General features: G+C 55.9%; 1 protein-coding gene across 3 annotated transcripts in view; it reads right to left on the bottom strand.

The window, feature by feature from the left end:
* Positions 1 to 13,392, bottom strand: part of SCMH1 (Scm polycomb group protein homolog 1) — a 22,959-nt gene extending 9,567 nt beyond the window's left edge. The window contains exons 1-7 of one of the 3 annotated variants that reach the window (XM_031595077.2): positions 13,272 to 13,392; positions 7,909 to 7,992; positions 6,794 to 6,862; positions 6,011 to 6,081; positions 5,504 to 5,738; positions 3,087 to 3,175; positions 2,553 to 2,796 (exon numbers count right to left, since the gene is read on the bottom strand). In XM_031595077.2, coding sequence (XP_031450937.2) covers positions 2,553 to 2,796; positions 3,087 to 3,175; positions 5,504 to 5,738; positions 6,011 to 6,081; positions 6,794 to 6,862; positions 7,909 to 7,933 — 733 coding nt within the window. In that variant the 5' untranslated portion in view covers positions 7,934 to 7,992; positions 13,272 to 13,392. Of the gene's footprint in view, positions 1 to 2,552; positions 2,797 to 3,086; positions 3,176 to 5,503; positions 5,739 to 6,010; positions 6,082 to 6,793; positions 6,863 to 7,908; positions 7,993 to 8,818; positions 13,092 to 13,271 lie in introns of those variants that run through there. The other 2 variants (XM_090124283.1, XM_090124282.1) reach the window with 2 other exon arrangements.

Raw genomic sequence — 13,392 nt, 5'->3', positions numbered from 1 at the left:
CAGGCAGCAGCGTAACGTCATAGAATCACAGCTCGGTTAGGTTGGAAGGGACCCCACAGCCCCCTGGGCTGGCAGCACTGCTCCCAGGCAGAGCTCTGGAGATAGCACTCAGCACCACCTCCACGTGCACACAGGACCTCCCAGACACGACCACCCACCGAACCCTGCCCGCCGAGTCAACCATCTTCCATAAAAAAGCAGTGGGTGAGCTGAGCCACATGTCCTTTTTGTCACAACACAAAGTGTTTGGGTATGGGACAAGGCAGTGCCAAGCAGGCGTCCCCCAGAGCTGCCCATCAGCATCCCCCTCCCCCAACACACCTGCAGCTCACATGAACACCTCCTGCTGCCAGCAGCACCGTCTCTGCATCCCCTTCCCCTGCCAGCTCCTCTCCTGCTCCCAGCAAACTCAGCATGGTGTTTTGCTGTTATTTGCTCTGCAGAGTGCATTCTTCTCAGTGTGGGAGCAGCACTGGTTTGCAGCAGCCTGCAGCCGGCTGTGCCTGCAGCCCTGCAAGGAGCTCTCAGTGCTGGCAGCCCCAGCTTGTGATCCGCAGGAGCTCACAGCACCTGGGCTTGGCCCTGCAGCTGCCAGCAGCAGCCAGAAGCCCAGTTCCAACCCAACCCATCAGCACTGAGCCCACCGGGGCTCACGGTTCCAATGCAAGTGATAAGAAAACACCACACCTGTCCGCAGTCACCTTCACAGCAGGTCTCCCCCACACTGCACCCCATGCCCCCTCACCCCAAGCACACTGCAGCGTGATCCCCAGTCACTCTGACCCCCCAGGTCAAACCAAAACACTCCCGTGGTGCTCAGGCCACTCTGGGGCATTTCTGCAGTTTCTGCTCTTGTCTGAAGTGCATTTTGAGCCTTGGCTTCCTGGTTAAACATTAGCCGGGCACCTCTGATATCTCAGAGCACAAGGAGCCAGCAGACCGGTGGGTGGGTGTGCTTTGTTTCATCTTTTGTTCTTTTTAAAGCTGTTCAGAAGTTATAAAAATACCAGGATCAAGAGGAGAACTGTGACACACTGCTCTGTGCAGTGAGCAGGGCTGGATGCTCAGCACCAACAAGGACACATGCTGCTTCCCTGAGTGCCACAGCTGGGCTCAGGAGGCTGCCTGGGTTCCAAGGTACTTTCCTTCCCCTTCCAAAACATGGGGTACAAACAGAACACAGCGTTGGATGCTCTGCGGATGGAGCAAATGCAGGGGTCCCAAAGCACCTGGAAGCACTGCAGCCAGCACTGCATGCCTGGGCTGCATGGATTGCTTCTTCAGCAGCAGTCTGATCTGCAGGAGAGAATCGAGCAGCACAGGACTCTGTCTTCTACACCATGGTGTTAGGGAGGGAGCAGCACTCCCAGCCCAGTCAGCACTGCAACTCTGCAGCTTATGAGAAAGCTTCAAGGTAGACCACAGAAGAAAAGTGCAGCAGTGATGCTGGTGTGACACCAGCTCCCAAACAGGAGTTCTGCTGCACACAACGAGCCATGGACCTGCAGCTCTGTGTGGCCACTTGTGCTGCAGCACCCACAGCAGGGCACTGCTCCCAGCACTGGGAGTAGTGCTCACCTGCATTCCCAGCAAGCACCTCTGCAGGAGGGAGAGAAACCAAGCAGCAGCAACCAGAAAGAGAAGTGCTGCATCATGTTAAGTGAAAAGCCTGGTGCCTGAGCATCAGCTCCACCTGCAGACACCGAGCACTTAACAAACACATCCCAAGGCAGCGAGGGTGCTGAGAGATGGAGGCTGCTCTGAGAGCTGTGCCCAGGCCAGCACGCTGTGCTACACCACTGCTCACCATCAGAGTGCTGCAGCAGGGAGGGCACACCGCAGGGAAGGCTGCAGCACCTCCCTGCCCCTCAGCAGCAATGTGCTCTGTGTGCACAAGCAGAGCCAGGGATGCCAATCCAGCAGCAGACATTTTCTTTCTGCAAGGCTGTGCTCTGGTAATGGGAGGTTTCATCCCCACCCACTCCTGCCAGGGCACTGCCCAGAACTGACAGCCATTAGCCCACCCTCATCTCTTCCTTCTTATCACAGCCACTACTTCCCTCTCCAGTCTGCTGTACCCTGAGCCACACATCTCTCATTCTCACCCTCTCCAGATGTGACTTTTAAGTAAGTGAGCCACGACCCTCCTTCTTTAGGCTGACCCTCAGAATCGATTTTCTGCTCTATTCATAATGGAGAGGGGCTCTCTGGATTCTTGCTCCACTGCTGCTCATGACCCTGGAGCAGCTTCCTTCTCCACCCGTTAAGAGCAGTGAAAGCTGGAGCTGCTCAGACTCCCTGAGGAAAGGCAAGTTCAGCAACAGCACAGCACACACGAAGGCCTTTTCAGGAGCATTTCACAGCATTCACGTTTTGCTCCTGCTCATGCCTGTGCTTTTTCATTTTCACAGAGGAGACTACGGCACAAGGCACACCAGGATAACCACAAGGAGTGCAAACAGGAGCAGCCCCACGGCATAACATCAGTAATGCTCTTGGTTCCCCTATTGTATCCTCAAGTGCAAGAGTGCTAAGCAATGAGGCGGCCTTACCTTTTGTTCCAGGGGGCTGCAGATTATCTCCAGTCAGCGAGCACCAGCCTACGGGAAAGATGTCCCGGGAATCATATCGGCACCAGTAATCGAAGGCACCTCTCCAGCCATCAAATGTTATGAGGACCTCAGAACCTCTCACCTCCCCAATGGTGGCCGGGCAGATGAAGTGAGGGTTCTTCCTGTCCACCGCCTCCAGCTTCATACCTGTCTTGAAGAAGTTTTGGGATGGAGATGGTGGTTCCTATGAGAAAAGGAAAATGAGCTCAGAGAGTGGCAGTGCCCACCTGGAGCAGGACTGCCACTCACCTCCATGAGCAAATGGAGCAGATGGGGTGGGTGTGAGCCCTGTGAGCTGCCTAGCTTGCATCCCCAGGCTGCTGGGCATAGCCCACACAGTGCTGTGTAAGCACTGAGCCCTACCCTGAGCCAGCAGCAGCGGCACGAACTGCCAGGGGGAGCAGCACATGGCAATGCTGGTAGTGTGCTTGTCCCCCATGCAGGAGGGGAATGTGCCCCCAAACAGCCAAGTACCTTGTGAAAAATCCGGATGGGAGCCATCTCTGCTCCATTCAGAGTCTTCAGGAGGAACATGGGCCAGGAGGAGGCGTTCAGCCGGAAGCCTGTGGGGAGGGAGCAGAGATGGGCACTGTCAGACTGAGATCCCAGGCTGCAGCCACAAAGAGCTGCTCTGACAGAGCAGGGAGAAATCAGTGAGAAGGAAACTGCAAGTCCCTGAGATCTGAGTGTATGAGTGCACAATGGCTGTGCCTGGTGCTCGGCACTGCTCCTCCTGCACCCCTCACTGCTGGAGCACCCCAGGAAGGCTGAGGGCACTCAGTCCAGAGCTGCCAGAGCCCAACGTGCTCTGTTGTTTGAAAAGGCACACAGACACACACAAAAAAAAGAAATAAAAAAAAAAAAGGAAATTCAGATCAAAGAGAAAGCAGAAATGAATCATGAGAAGCACATCAGGATCTGGCACAAAGGAGCCCCTGCACACAGTGTCTTCCTGAAGCCAACACAGATTTGCAGTGTGTGCACAACAGCCTCCTGATGCCATGCAGCCCATTGCTGCACACACCTCCTGGCACACCCCACAGACCCTCTGCCACCCCCATAGGACCCACAGCAGCTGCCACAAACCTCAGGGACAAACCAATGGGATCTCTTACACCAAGTGTGCAAGGAAAGGGAGCAACTGTCTGTGTGCACACACAGTGCTACAAGGAGTGCAGGAATGACATGCCATGAGCTGCAGGCTCACACAGCCTGCAGGCAGGAAGAACAGTGCTCTGCTGAGTGCTGTTGCTGGGTACAAGAGCATCACTCCTGCTGAGACCAGCGGGGGGCACAGCACAGAGCTGGACACAGCACACTGACCTCATTTCTGACTTTTGCTCTGCAGCTCGATTACTTTTATTGCCATCTGCTGGCAAAACTCAAAGAAGGCAGAGCAGGAACTGAGCAGGATCAGGGCTGGCTGTGCTGGAGCTCTGAGCTCCACCTGGGCCAGGGCTGCAAGCACACAACAGCACATGAGGAGGCAACACAGAGCATGGCAGCTTTAAGGCTCACAGCAGGCTCCACCTGCAGCAAACACGAAGGGGAAGGTGTGATGCAAGCAACATGCATGCCACATTGCATGGCAGGTGGGCAGATGTGCTTCCAGCACAGCTCACAAACGATGCTCCAGGGAAACCAGAAACCCAAATCCCTCTAACTCAAGGTTTTCCACTGAAGGCTTCTTCTAGCTATAGATGGGCTTGATTTAATCTGGGGACCCTGAGAGGGTTTTAAGGAGACACTGCAACAGTAACCAGCAGCAGAATGCAAAAGAATCATAGAATCACAGAATGGCCTGGGTTGAAAAGGACCTTAAAGATCATCCAGTTTCAAACGCCCTGCTATGTGCAGGGTTGCCAACCACCAGACCAGACTAGACCACGGTTAAAATGTGCTTCGTTAGGAAAAATGGTAAATCAGCCTGTTCTTGGGCCAGTATTAGAAAATGTGTGTGTATGTGGAGATGGGGCTGGCAGCAGAAAGCAGCTCTCCCGGTTATTCATCAAGCTGCAGATGAGTACAATGAGTACCAAGAGATGGAATACTGCAAGCATCCCTTCATTCTATATAGCACTTAAATCACTGAAAGCACTTCCAGCCATTGCTCCCCCATTGGACAGACTCTAGCCATCATGTTCCCCATCAGACAGACCCCAGCCAACCTGCTATAGCTGCTGAGCCACTTGGGCACAAAAATGAAACTGGAAATGCTCTTGCAATGAGTGGCAGGGCCAGCAGTGATGATGCAGGCGCCTGAGCCCTAACAGCTCTCCTGGCTTGAGGAGCTCAAGCTCCCCAGCACAGCACTGCTGTGGATACTGGTGCAGAGGGGGAGGGGAGCACTGAGAATGTGCTGTGGGCACAGCAGGGCTCTGCAGCCAGGCTGTGGTACTGCCACCAACACAGCCCAAGGAGGGAGAACCTGGACTTGTCTTGGTTGTGTACAGACAACGCCTAGGCAAGGCCATCAAAGCTGCTCTGCCTCCAGCACTGCTGGGCTCTGCAATCCCTTTGCCCTCCAGGAGATGTAAGCAGCCCTGGGACCTTTCCAAACAAACAGCTGAGAACACAGTTCTCCTTTAACGCACACAGGGAAAGCTTCAGGAAGCGCACGAGCACGGCCTGCACATGCTGAGCCCGCACTTGAACTGCAAGAGTGCAAGCTGCTCATCTGTGCACCAACAGCTCCTGCATCTCCACCCCAAAGCACCTCCACAGTGTGCACAGGACTCAGATCTGCGGGCACACCTGGCCAACAGCTCAGCGAGCTGCGGGGGATGGCACTGCTGTGACAGCGATGGGCTCCATCCCAGGGACAGAAATGTGAGAAAACCAATCCTGCTTCTCCCCACAGACGATGCGGGGCTCACTGAAGCTCAGCTCACCCAGAGGAGGCTGCAGCATCCCTCCGTTCTTCTCACAGTTCCCGATGGGTTGGATCTCAGCCGAGTCCACCAGCCGCCAGAAGTCGTTCTTGTTGTCGCTGCCGTCGAGGCGCAGGCGGAGGCGGGCGCCCGTCAGCCCCACCACCGTGGCAATGCACGTGGATGTGGTGTTCCGTGGGTCCTGGGCTTCCAGTTTCATGTTGATCTTGAACTCGTTGGCAGGAGGAGTGTAGGACTGCCAAGAGAAAGAGGGGACCGTTAGTTAGAGCCAGCACATCCAGCCCTGTGAGCACCCCACAGCTCCCTGCCATCCGGCCCTTTGGTGCTGTGCTAGCATTTGCAGCATCTAAACCTGTATGTTCACCTTTGCTTCAGCACATGTTGATTTCTGTTAAGCCTCTGATACCCTGAAGCATCCTCTGTGCCAAAAAGCTGACCACCCCCAGCACAACACTCCTGGCTGCAGACCATCTCCCCCAGGTTTCCCATTCTCACTCAGCCCCTCACCTGCTTGAAGCAATGGGCGGGCGCTGGGACAGCACATGTCTCCTTCAGGTATTTCTCCCAGGTAAAGTGACCTGAGGGGAGAAAACAGAGTTCAAACAGGAGCCAGGAAGAGGGAAGGCTGAGCGTCGGTGCAGGCAGTTCTGTGCTCTTGGCACAGGAGCTGCTTGCAGGCAGTGCCCTCTGGCATTTATGACCACACAAAATTAACTGCTGCAGCGATGGGGAGAACAGAGCCCAGCAATGTCCAGTGGACTTTGGAACAGCTGCCCTGGCCCAGCACAGATGGGATTGCATGGAGCCCTCCCAACAGCTGCTCCTTAAGAGCTGTTTGTCAGGCACTGCTCAGCGCGATCTGACATGGTGCAGTGTCAGTTTCAGAGGCAGCCATGTGCCTCCACAAATGGCATTTGGACACTCAGTAGAGCAGGGACTGATCCTGGAGCGCTTTTAAGCAGACCAAGTAGGATATGGATGGGCAGTTCTCACAGTAGAGCATCAGCTTTGTGCTCTGATGTCTTCACCTTCACAGATATTTCCCACAAGCAAAGCACTCTGGGCACCCAAAGGTCAAACTGCAGCAGCTGTGAGCAGTGCAGCTCTGCACCCTCATGCCCATGTTCTCATCCTGCTGCATTTAAAGTCGGTCTGAAGCTCAGAATGTAAATGGAGTTTCTCCTGCTTTGGGCTCCATTGGTACATTTCAGCCCCCGAAGGGGCATCAATCTCCTGAAATGATGCTCTAAGGAATAAAAGGAAGGGAAAGGAAGGGACATGAGCTCTTACCTTGGTACTGGGAGGAGGACTCTGGCAGGCGGCCGTACTTGTGCTTCTTACCATCCTTCCAGTCTATGGCTATGACAAGAAACAAAGCACTTGTGTCAGTGAGGGGCACAGCTATCCCTGCCTCCCACGTGCAGTGACAACCCTGGTAAGAGCTCACTACAGAATAATGTCGCTGTTGGCAAATCCATCTTCACATGTCCAAAAAATGACTGTTTTTTAAAAGGAAAAGGAAAACACACTCCTGCAACCAGCCCTGCAGCCAGCCCCATCCTGCTCTCCTGCAGCCAGCCCTGCAGCTCATGCTTCATTAAAGGACAAGCAGTGCTGGGAAGAGGATAACACCACTGTAAGAGAAGCCAAGGAGATGCTTGAGAAAAATAAAGGAAGGAGATAAACTGAGAGTAGCAATCTCCTGCCAGGAGCCCCATGTGCAAGCACAGCTGTGAACAAAGGGCTGTGCAGGATGCGCCCTGCTCTGCTGCTCCCTTCCCCCATGCTTGAAGTGCTGAGATGAGCTCCCTGATGGCCATGCACATGGATGGAGCACCACTGAAGGAAACCAATGGGGTCTGCAAAGCACGAGGTCAGCTCACTCAGCTGCACGCAGCCTGCATGGCACAGCCCTGCAACCTGTCTCTGCAGCAGGACCAGCAGCAGCCAGCACTGTATGGCTGCAGCCACACAGGGCAGGCAGCTCCACGGCTGCACACCTCATCAGTAGGGAAGCAGAGTGTATGCATGCTGGGAGCACAAGCAGATGGTATGGACACAGCCCTGCTGCTGCTGCAGCACACAGCTATGGCACAGCATGCACACTGCTGCACACAGCCATGGCACAGCATTCACACTTATGACACAGCATGCACACGTCTGCACACAGCCAGACAAACACTGCTGCACACAGCTACAGCACAGCAGGGTTTGCTGGGTGTGCAGAAGGGGTTGTACTGGGTTGACCCAGCACCCGCCAGGGTATCCTGGCAGTGGCCATGTCCATGTGCACTCCTGCTCCACTCTGCTCTGCTCCTAGTGGGGCACTGACAACACGTTCCCTGTGTCCCTGTGCCCCCCCAGCTGTGGCTCTGCTTAGCCCTGTGCAGCACAGCACTGCTCACCTTTCTGGGGCCCTGGTTTCCGCATTCTATCACCGCTGCCGTCTTTATCGTGGGAGCGACTCGCCTTTACGTAACTGAAGATGCCTAGGACAAAAGAAAAGAGCCATGAGAAAATCCCCCAGCTGCAGAGCATGCGAACATCTGCAATGCTGACTGATGGCACCGCTGGGAGAACAGCAATGCTTTCACCCCACGTTGCACAAACACCTCCTGATGAACACAGACCGATCACCTCAGCCCCAAAACCAGCAGTCCTTCTCCCCACGGGGATAGCAGGCATAAGAGGAGCAGCAGTGGGACACCACGCTCAGTGCTCTGCTCCGTGGGGTACAGCTCTAGTGTGGCCCTGGGATGCAGCTGCAGAGGAAGACAGAGCTCCACTTCCCACAGCAGTGCAGCCAAAGGGCCCCCAGTGAGCAATGCCTGGGTGCTGGAATAAGACCACAGGGAAAAGGCAACAACAGCTGTCTGTAGCTCTGAATCAGAAGGTACGTGGCAGTCTTCTACTGCTCATCTCCTAAGTGGAGTGGCTGGGTGTGCTTAAGAAAAGGGCAAAGCTTCTCTTCCTTTCCATACCTGAAAGCCATCTACATCTACACACCTACATCTACAACTTATAATGCTTTTTTTCTTCACTTTTTCCATCTGCTTCCACCTGAAGGCAGTGATCACGGCAGGGCAGGGCACTTCCCAGCCCCAGTGTCACCCAGCAGCAAGGACAGACCAAGGACAGACCCACTGTGATGACATGTGCCCTAGAAGCTCCAAAGGCACCAACCTGCTGCAATGGGATGCTGCCCCATCCAACCACTGCTGTTGTTGCACACTGAATGCCTCATCCACAGCTCCAAAAAACCCCTCCCACTGAGACCCCTGTGCTGTCAGCAGCTCTCCACCCCCCAGCTCCTACCAGAAGCAAAGTCGGGACGGATGCCACAGTGCATCTAAACCTGGAAGCATAGAGACAAAATGAGAGCATCTGCATTTAATTGCAGAGAAGCTACGTTACCAGCTGCATTATTTATGTTCATATTTAATTCATTGGAAACACCCCAAGTTTAAATTTAAAGCCTGCTGCAACAAACGTTCCCCCTGGCACAGCAACGCAGAGCACGGCGCGCTGTAAGCTCAGCTCAGAGCGCACGGGGCTGCACTTGGCACACACCTCTGATATGGGCACAACCATATCAATGGAGCTGATACAGACGAGTTCAGCTTTCATACAACGAAAATATCACACAAAGAAGGATTTAAAAGACTGAGTCTGATTAGTAGTAAAAAGGAGAGAGCTCAAGAGAGGCATAAAAATAAGGGATAGCATGAAGGGAGCGCAGCCTGGCACAGCACAGCCACCTCTCCTCGCTGCCCCTCCAGGGCCCACATGGATCACACCAGGAGCTGCCAAGGAAGTGCTGTCACAGCCAAAGGCAGCTCTCCATCTGGGGCAGCGATCCCTGGGGGGGGGGTGGGATGGCTGCAAATCATGACTTCTCTACTAAGATTCTGTGCCGTTCCCAACATTTCTTTTCTCTCTCTCTGGGATGAATTTTCATCTTTCTGCCACGTGAGAGGCAGGCTGATAAATGCCAGACTTTTCAGGAATGCACTCCTGGGAAAGACGTTATGATGCAGAGGTGTGCTGATGATGTGACCATGAGCAGTGAGCTTCCCAGCCCTGAGACACAGCCTGGGGAGAGTGCAGCTTAAGGGAGAAAAGAACACAGCCTGGCAGGATCCCATACAGTTTTGTTTCTCTCTCCAAAAAACAGCCAACTGAGAGATGCAGGCGGGCCACAGCTCCAGGCAGGAGCAGCCCTTGCTCCACCGAGCTTCAATAAAACCAACACACATGGTGCATTCCAGGAACAGGCTGAGAAATGGGGAGGGAAGAGCTTCAAGGGGTAACAACAAAAAGCAGAAATCCAGCAAAGCAAGCAGCAAAGAGCAGCCCTGACCGATGGACAGCCCGAGGCGGCTGGGAGAAGCACCCTGCTCATACTGCCATATCCCAGAACTCATCCCTGGCTGCTCCAGGAGAGTGGGAGCTCTGTGCTGTGAGATGCTGACGTTGCTGGAGTGTCACACTGTCTGTGTGACAGAACCTGCTTCATCAGCCTCACTCTCTGCTAGGCACCTCCTGGTTAAAAACAAATCTCTTTATGGGATGGGAGATATGGGAAAAAAAAGTATCAGGTGGTGGATAAGTGCACGAGAGCTTTGTAGCAGTAATTAATGAAGTGAATGTACCTGAACTTCAGGGAGAGCCTGCTCCCGTCCCACTGCACAGCCCTGCTCCCATCTCGTCCCACTGCACAGCCCTGCTCCCGTCCCGCTCCTGACCTCCTCGTTTTCCTTCCTACCCGTGCAGAGATTAATTCATCTCTTCCCTCGGAGGAGGAGAGGAAATTGCAGCAGTGCAACATGTCAGGAGAGAGCAGCAGAGCTGGGCTCGCCGAGGACGTGCATTAATTACCGCCTGCTATTTTTATCCTGTGCAGAACTCCAGGCTCAGCTGCGACTGAAGGAACTCAAATCTCTCGAGAGGCAACGCACCCTGTGCTGCAAACAGAGCAATCCAGCAAGTGCTCAGCAGAACTTCTGTGCACTCCTAGCCAAAGAGAAGGAGTGAGATGGCAGATCACAGCAGTGTAACCCCTAGAGGATGAGCAGGCAGCTCGGCACACAGCAGAGCCGGTCGTTCCTGCTCACATAACCAACAGTGTTGCAGAGCATGCAGTGCACCACGAGGCCTTCCACCATCCTGTGCACAGTGCTGTGAGACTGCAGACACCAATACAAACAGAATTCACGTCCACAAGCAACCAGCAGGCCATCCTGCAGCGATGGAGGCGTGCTCAGAGCCTGCCAAGCAGCTCACTGAAACATGGTGCTCTCACCCAGCCTGGCTGCCAGCCATTAAACTCCGTGCTGGGCACTCGCATTGTTTATAATGCCAGCAAGCTCAGCAGCACTCACAGACTCCCAGCTGACAGCAGTATGAAATGACAGAGCGGCCGCGGGGCGGTGAGGCACACGGGCTGCACTGAACACACGTGGCCAGCAGCGTTGCCAAAGCTGTGCCAGCAGCACAGCGGGCAGAGAGAACCCAGAGTGCAGGAACACGAGCCAAACCACAAAGCCATCACTGTAATAACCCCCAGCAATGGGACAGGGCTGGAGCACAGCAGCCCCTCCCTGAAGGCACAGGATCACCGAGTCACCAAAGCTGGAAAAGTCCTCCAAGGTCATCCAGTCTGACCGTCCCCTATCACCAATGCTGCATCCCTCCAACTCCCCTTCAGCTCAGTGAGATCTCAATGCTGGGAGCCCCAGCTCGGGACTGGGGACAGAAGTACAGACAGCCCTGGTGCCCGCTGCTGGGGATGGTTTTCCTTTTGGATATTTCTGCCTTACAGAGGAGGCCACCAACCCTGCAAGAAAGAGGAGCTGGAGCTGCTGCTCCACTCCAGCACACCCTGCCCCATTTCTCATGGCCATCGTATTAGGAAAGTTTTTAAACATAAATGTATAACTTGCATCTCCAGACCTGCTTGTCTCGTCCTAAGCTAAACTTCTGCAGCAAGCAAAAGGCAGGAAAGTGATCAGAGCCCCAGTGCAAACAGAATGCCATTGGGAACCCAGCACTGAGCACGCTGGGGCTCACAGTGCTGCCAGCTCCCTTGCCACAAACCCACTGCTCAGTATGCAAACACCAGAGCTGCACTCCTTTATCCCACAGCAGCACTCAGACCTACTGAGAATGGGGTCACTGAAACCCATGCAGTGCAGTGCTGCTGTGCCCAGCCTGACCACAGCACGGGTCAGCAGCAGCATGCAGAGAAGGGCAGAGATATGCAGAGTATAAAACAGGCCTGTACAAAATGAGGACAGCAACAGAGCTTGGGATGTGAGAAAAAAGCTTTTGAAGAGGTTAAATTCAGCTGTGGAGAGAGCAAAACGTGCCCTGGAGCGCGTGAAGAAAGGAACAGGCTCAAAGCACGAGCAGGGAAGGTGCAGCCCTGAGGAATGCAGCAGCAGGGATGGCTGAGTGCTGCACCCGGGCAGCAGGAGGATGTGTGGGAGAAGAAACGTGAAGCAGAAGGGCTGTGTCTCACCCAGGAGCCAAGCGGCCGCCCCAGCTGCTCTCCAGGCATGCCGTGCCCCAGCACTGACATCAAGTTTTATAGATCCTTGTAAACTAAACGTAAGGCAAGGACACGAGCCCAGGCTGCTGACAGCAGCCAGCTGACGGATAACGTCGGCGCTTTGCACCCCAGCAGCATCTCCCAGTTACCACACCAACCGTGCTGCAGAACTCATCGAGTTCCTTGGGCCGGTGACTCAGAGGTCAACGCTACCCAACGGTACCGCAGGAAGGCAGCACAGAGGGGCTGGCTGGGCTCCAGCGCGGCTCTACGGCTTGCAGCGGGTGCCACTCGTGCTCGTTTGCTCTCTTTTAATTATCCCATCACCCGGTTTACCCAACAGCGCGAAGGTCTGCGAGCAGCATCTGACACAGGAGAGGCTGCGGCGTGCCAGCAGTGCAGCCATGGAGCGGTGGGGGAGCGGCTTCCCGCTGCTGCTGAGGAGGAGCTGCCACATGGCTGCTCGCAGCCACTCAGCGCCCGCTGCTCGCTATAAACAACAACAGTCAACAGAAAAGGAGGCAAAAATCAAAGCCGGGGCCTGCGCTGGGTGTCTGCGTTAGCTGCTGGGAGCTGGGCTGGCAGCCGGCTGCAGCCCTGCGATGGGTGATGCTCTGCAGCACATCCAGCACGGCCATCCCAGCACGGCCATCCCAGCGGCTTGCAAGAGGCCGCAGTTTCACGCAGCGGCTTTGAAGAACGCAGGGATTAAACCTGCGTGCCGTGCGGCAGCACCCAGCCTGGCAGGGTGGTTATTTTTTTTTTTTAACACTGTGCTGTGTGCGAAAAGTCCCAACCCTGCCCCGAATCCCAACCCCAACCCTGCCTGACCCTCACACAAACGCAGCCCGGCCCTCCACCCGAACTCTGCCTGACCCCCAGCCCGGCCCGGCCCCTCCCCGACCCGCAGCTCTCCCCTCCAGCCGCGGATCCCGAGGGGCTGCGGCGGAGGACGGACGCCTCGCGGTGCAGCAGTGCGGGACGCCCCCCGCGGGGTCACGGCGCAGAGGTGCCGCTCCCGGCTCCGTCCCGCTCCGTCACGTCGCGGGGCCGGGCACGGAGCGCGAAGCTCCGCAGGGCAGGCCGAGCGACGGCGCCGCGGAGGGAGGGCCGCGGGCGGGCAGAGCGCGCACAGCGGGCCGCCGCGACGGCCGCGCTCCCGGCCACGCCCCGCCCCGCGGAACGGCCGCGCTGCCCCCCGCCCCTCCCGGCCCTCACCTGCGCGGCCCCGAGCGCTGCGGGCTCCGTCTCAGCGCCGCGCCGCCTCCGCCGCCGCCGCCGCCATGTTTGCGCTGCGCACTGAGGCGGGGGGCGGCGCGGGGGGAGCGCGGCGGCCGCC

This window comes from Phasianus colchicus, chromosome 24 (genome assembly GCF_987193195.1).
Source record: "Phasianus colchicus chromosome 24, bPhaCol1.hap1.1, whole genome shotgun sequence".
NCBI lineage: Eukaryota > Metazoa > Chordata > Aves > Galliformes > Phasianidae > Phasianus > Phasianus colchicus.
The sequence above is the reverse complement of the archived record's forward strand: the minus strand, read 5'-3'. Positions and strand labels throughout refer to the sequence as shown.